General features: G+C 36.8%; 1 protein-coding gene across 1 annotated transcript in view; it reads left to right on the top strand.

Annotated features, from left to right (window-relative positions):
* The first annotated feature begins 431 nt into the window (after window positions 1-431).
* The window catches only part of LOC138008197 (uncharacterized), a 91,507-nt gene continuing 86,938 nt past the window's right edge, over window positions 432-5,000 (top strand). Inside the window, exons 1-2 of the mRNA XM_068855440.1 lie at window positions 432-555; window positions 4,409-4,469. Of these exons, the coding sequence (XP_068711541.1) occupies window positions 4,421-4,469 (49 nt within the window). The 5' untranslated portion in view covers window positions 432-555; window positions 4,409-4,420. The remainder of the gene's footprint in view (window positions 556-4,408; window positions 4,470-5,000) is intronic.

The following is a 5,000-nucleotide window of genomic DNA, read 5'->3' on the forward strand; positions in this document are numbered from 1 at the left end:
CGTTTGTCTACATAATGTTGATAGCATCAGTAATGAACTTTAAAAATAGAAAGAAGCTATAGAGGCGCAGTGGTCCAATGGTTAGGGGGTTGGGTTTGCTAGTGCATGCGGTTCTCCCGGATTCAACTCTATCACGCTTTGTAAACAGCCAACTGGTTGCCTCTTCCCACTTGGGGTTTTTAATCATGTTTCTGTTAAAGTTAAATCAATTGTTTCTTTTTTTTTATTATTATTATTATTATTATTATTATTATTATTATTATTATTATTATTATTATTATTATTATTATTATTATTATTATTATTATTATTATTATTAAAAAGTGGGGTGTCTACGAACTAGCTTGATAGCTAAATGCAGTTTCACTATAAACAGAGCATTTACTTTTTTTACATTTACATATATTTTACTTCCGCAGCCGTCTTTTGAGATTTTGTGCAAGAGACCAAGGAAAAGAGCCTTGGGCGATATAGCACTTGACTTGTTCATCCTGTGTTCCAATTGAGCCTTATCGTTTACAGCGTCCACAGAAAGGCCGTAAGTTCTCATGCAAGGTAGGAAATAGTTCAATGACATCTCAGTTTAAAGGCTTTAGCCAAGCCTAACTGTATCCCAGCATTAGTTTAAGGTTGCTTTAGTCGAAATGACAGTATACATTTAAGAATGTTGTATAATGCACATAACGTAAGGTTTGGTAAAACATTTAAGAATAGAACTCAGCGATTTCAAAGTTGTTGAGCGACGTTTCGATGACTATCATGAAGCTAATTAAAATACTAAGTCGATGACTGAGATAGATATATATACACGAAAGAGGGGGGTAAAAATATTGAGGCTTACGTTCTGATAAAATATAATAAATCTGTTGTCATGTAGAGAGTTTTGCACGAACGGACCTGATTGCGTTTTAAGTTTGAGTTGTGTTTTTCCTCAAGTACAGCATCTCGTTGATCAAACAGCATTCCTTTAGAATTGTAAACTGGTGCTGTAAATGAAAACACGCAGCTTATGGTCTTGTTTTCCAATAGCAGAATATTTGTGTTTGGCGATACGTTGGAAGAGGCACCAGGAAGTGTAACCCAACACAATCTGCATCACACAGGCGGATCACATGAATACATTAATAGACACTAGGCAATGCTACAGTTGTAGTTGTTGATGGCAGGTTTGGCCTCTACCACTTTGATTTAATCAATAATTTTATTTCTTGTAAACACATCATTGCGTTTTCTACAGATTCTCCTGTAATCTGTGTGATGACGATTATGCTATGTACACATCCCGGCATCTCTTTCAACGAATCATTAAACAAATACTCTGCTATTGAAAATTACAGGACTCGACTTCGACTCCAAAGAAATGCTGCAAAAGGATGTACTCTTTGATCTACGAGATGCTGTACATCAGGAAAATGCAACCCAAACTCAACACGCCAAACTCTTTACCTGACAGTAGATTTATGGTAGTCTTTACGCTTGGCTGTTAAGTAAGAGTTAATTAAGAGAAGCTAAGTTTTACTTTGCATCTCATTAAAGTCGGAAATTCAGACGATGCAAGCAAGAAATAATTGACTTGAAAACCATCCTTACGACCGACTTGCGGTTTATTGGGCTGCGCCAGAAGGTCTAAACATGTCAATCACAGCTTACCGGCATAGTGCTTAAGTTCACTTGAAGTATTTGCATTATTTGTGTCTAATGTATTAGGTAAGAAAACAATGACTTGACTTGATATTTTTCTAAGCCATAATCTCGAGCGCGACTATAGAGAAAATTGAATTTATCACATCGAGAGGACACTTTTCCTCGCGTTTTCATGTTGTTAATTATAATTTATGTTAATTTGCCGCTCTACTCGGGGACTTTTAAAAGCCAATAAAAGAAATCATTCAAACAAACACAACTACAAATATTGGCTTCTTTTACAAGCGTAGCAGTCAGACCAAGACCTGAATCAGGAAATTTAAACTATGGATTCCTAGTCCAGCGCGCTGATCTATCGGTACTCTGTATTCTCTTGGATTGCCGAACTAACTCTATGATGCAGTATATATGATGGAGCACTAGAATATCACAGCCGAAGCAATATGACTTGGAGCTAAAAAATGTGATTGCCTGTCTATTACCTAGCTAATATATCTTCTCGTGCTTTCGCAAACGAAAATGAAAATATGTGACCCCGCATTTTTTAAAAACAACTGAACATGTTGGCCCAGGCTAAGAGCGCTAACGACTGACTTAGAAACCTTTTCCGCTGAGATTACACAGCTTAACAACTTGGCACAAATGCGCCAGGCCCATACATTCATACATACTTTACATACTTTACTATCTAAACAGATTTAAGCAGACTGGCAGGTCGTAAAGGCTAATGTAGGGGCCCTTTTATATGAGGAGAGGAAGTCCGTTTAAATGGGTTAGCCTGCTTTACCGAGATCTCTAGTAGTGCTTGTTTTCCTTTGCCAGGCTGAAAAATTCTCATGTAACTCTCCAGCCCGGTTTCCCGTGCTGAAAGACGTTTGTGTGTGCATGCGAGTTCCTCGGAGAAAGAGAATAAACGCATCCTATGAATGTAGTCAAAACCAAAATCTCCCGCAAGTTTCATCAACAGCCTTAAAACCCTAAAAGAAAAGGCTTTTCGATGAGAAACAGAGACGATCCAGTGCTTGTTAAAATGCAAGACAAGTATGGTTTATACGGGTCTCGATTTCGAAGGTGACAGAGCGATTTAGTACAAGGAAGTTAAGGATGGCGCCATGTTTACTTACAATCGCCATTTTCAATTTAGCACCAAAATGGTCACATGGCGAATTCCGACCCTGATGGGCTGATTTTTATTTTCATTTATTATTTTTTTTCAAGTAAACGCAGTTCAGAAATCAGCCCACCTGCCGGGCCAGCCCGCTAAAACGGGCTGGTTCACCTCCATATGAACAGGCCCTAGGCCGGTATGCTTTTGATAAGAACTCCAAGGTTACAAGTCGTTGATTTATTTATTTTGTTTATGTATGTTATTTTAATATGTAAGCATAAAATAACACTAATTATTCTATAAATAGTACACATTAACCAATCAGAGCTATAAAGCATTCCCTAGGAATACAGAGCGGTATTTCATAAAACGTACTGCCCAATCGGATGGCTCGAATTTTTAATTCAGCCAATTAAATTATAAAAATATTTTGAATATTTAACTAACTGGGAAACGATCGGGAAACAGCCAGCGCGTTTGCACGTTTGTCGAGAAAAGGGCTGCCGGTAAGCGTAATTTTTTGGTTGAATGTGTAATATATTAAATGGAATACGCGTGCATAATTCATTTGAAATATATGATATTTTGTATACAACTCACTTAAAGGCACGTTGTATACAAATAACATTAATTTCTTGTGAAATATTCACTCGTATTCCATAGAAGCCGTAAAATAACATTAAGTATTTATGCTATTACGTGTAATTACTAATACTAACACAACAACATCCCCTGAGCTAAAGTATTAGATTTTTCCGGGGGAGGAATGTGATCCTTGCCTACTCTCTGTGTAGAAATAAATTAACCGAAGGGTCAGATTTATCTCTTTTTTTTCTTTTGATGCCCAAGTCGCTCGTGACCTTGGAATGGATCATGTTCCCAAGAAGATTCGTCTTATCGCGAACTCCCAAATAAGGTTGCAAACGTCAAGTCACAAAATGAGTGTGGGAGTTGTCGTCTTCATGTTTGCCGGAAAATGGACACTAGAATTGACGGTGTCACCTTAGTTCACAGGTTACGAACAGCTGCCATCTTCGTTTCATCACCAGCTATAAATACTGTGCGACAATAATAATGATAATAACAATAGTAATATATTTAATGATTTATATAGCGCTATTACACTAATTGCTCGTCGCGGTTTAAAATAAGTAATGTTAACAAAAAGTTAATTAACAGCGCAGAAATATGAGAACTGATTAACACAGTTATTACACCATTACCTTAAACATATATAAACTAGAAATAACATTACTTACAATAATTATCAATACGTAACATCCGATATATATTAGTCTACCAATTTTATAAGAAACGCTTGCTTAAAAAGATTAGTTTTTTGATCTTCTTTATATGTATTAACATTCGGTGCCTACCTTATTCAAAGTGGAACCTCATTCCACCGTTTACGACCTGCAACACGTGCCATGTCCATAAGTCACAGTACTTAATCCTGGGATACAAAGCAGTTCTTGTGAACAAGATCTTAACTCCCGAGCATAAAAACGTTGATTAAAAATTTCAGAGAGAACAGGAGAATTATTACACCAAGTGAGAACAGAGAGAAAGACCATTGAGTGTCAAAGAGTGGAAGGCAAGCCAAAGCTAATACGAGCAAATTTAGTAATACGGTTTGTTTATTTCTTTCTTTTGAAGACTGAATGTAAGATGGAGAGAAGAAGAACTGTCATCCTGAGCTGGCTTGTCCTTGCTTTCTGTAAGTACTTTTTAGCTGATACAAGTCTGCTGATTGCTTTCTTTGATGAAAAATATCATTCGAAAGCAATTTACCCTTTTAAGGAATCTTAACTTGGTAAAAGAGGACGTATTTTTCCTTTTGAAACTCTAAAACTTTAATAATACTTTCAAGAGGACAAAATAGGCTGGACCGGAAAATAGCTTTTACTGATGTTCGTTTTGATTACGCTTTGGTAATTACCTTATGATCATTGGTGTCTCATTGCACCATAAGCTCCAACTTGGAAGAAGGACTACCTTTAAATTTCACTTTTAATCGAAACTTTGACAAAATTCTGAAACCTGATTGGTTATCAACAGCCCTGATTTGTAACAGTAATTGGACTGAGTGGAGTGCAATTCAAGGAGTAATCGTGCGAGTGATTTGAGCGCCTATTTGTAATTGGCGCACGATTAGGTGGGTATCGAATTACAAGTATTCAATTTGAAATTGGATTGCTGTAATTGGACACCTACGACATTCCTGCGTCAATCACATGCATTTGGATGG

This window comes from Montipora foliosa, chromosome 6 (genome assembly GCF_036669935.1).
Source record: "Montipora foliosa isolate CH-2021 chromosome 6, ASM3666993v2, whole genome shotgun sequence".
Classification (NCBI taxonomy): domain Eukaryota; kingdom Metazoa; phylum Cnidaria; class Anthozoa; order Scleractinia; family Acroporidae; genus Montipora; species Montipora foliosa.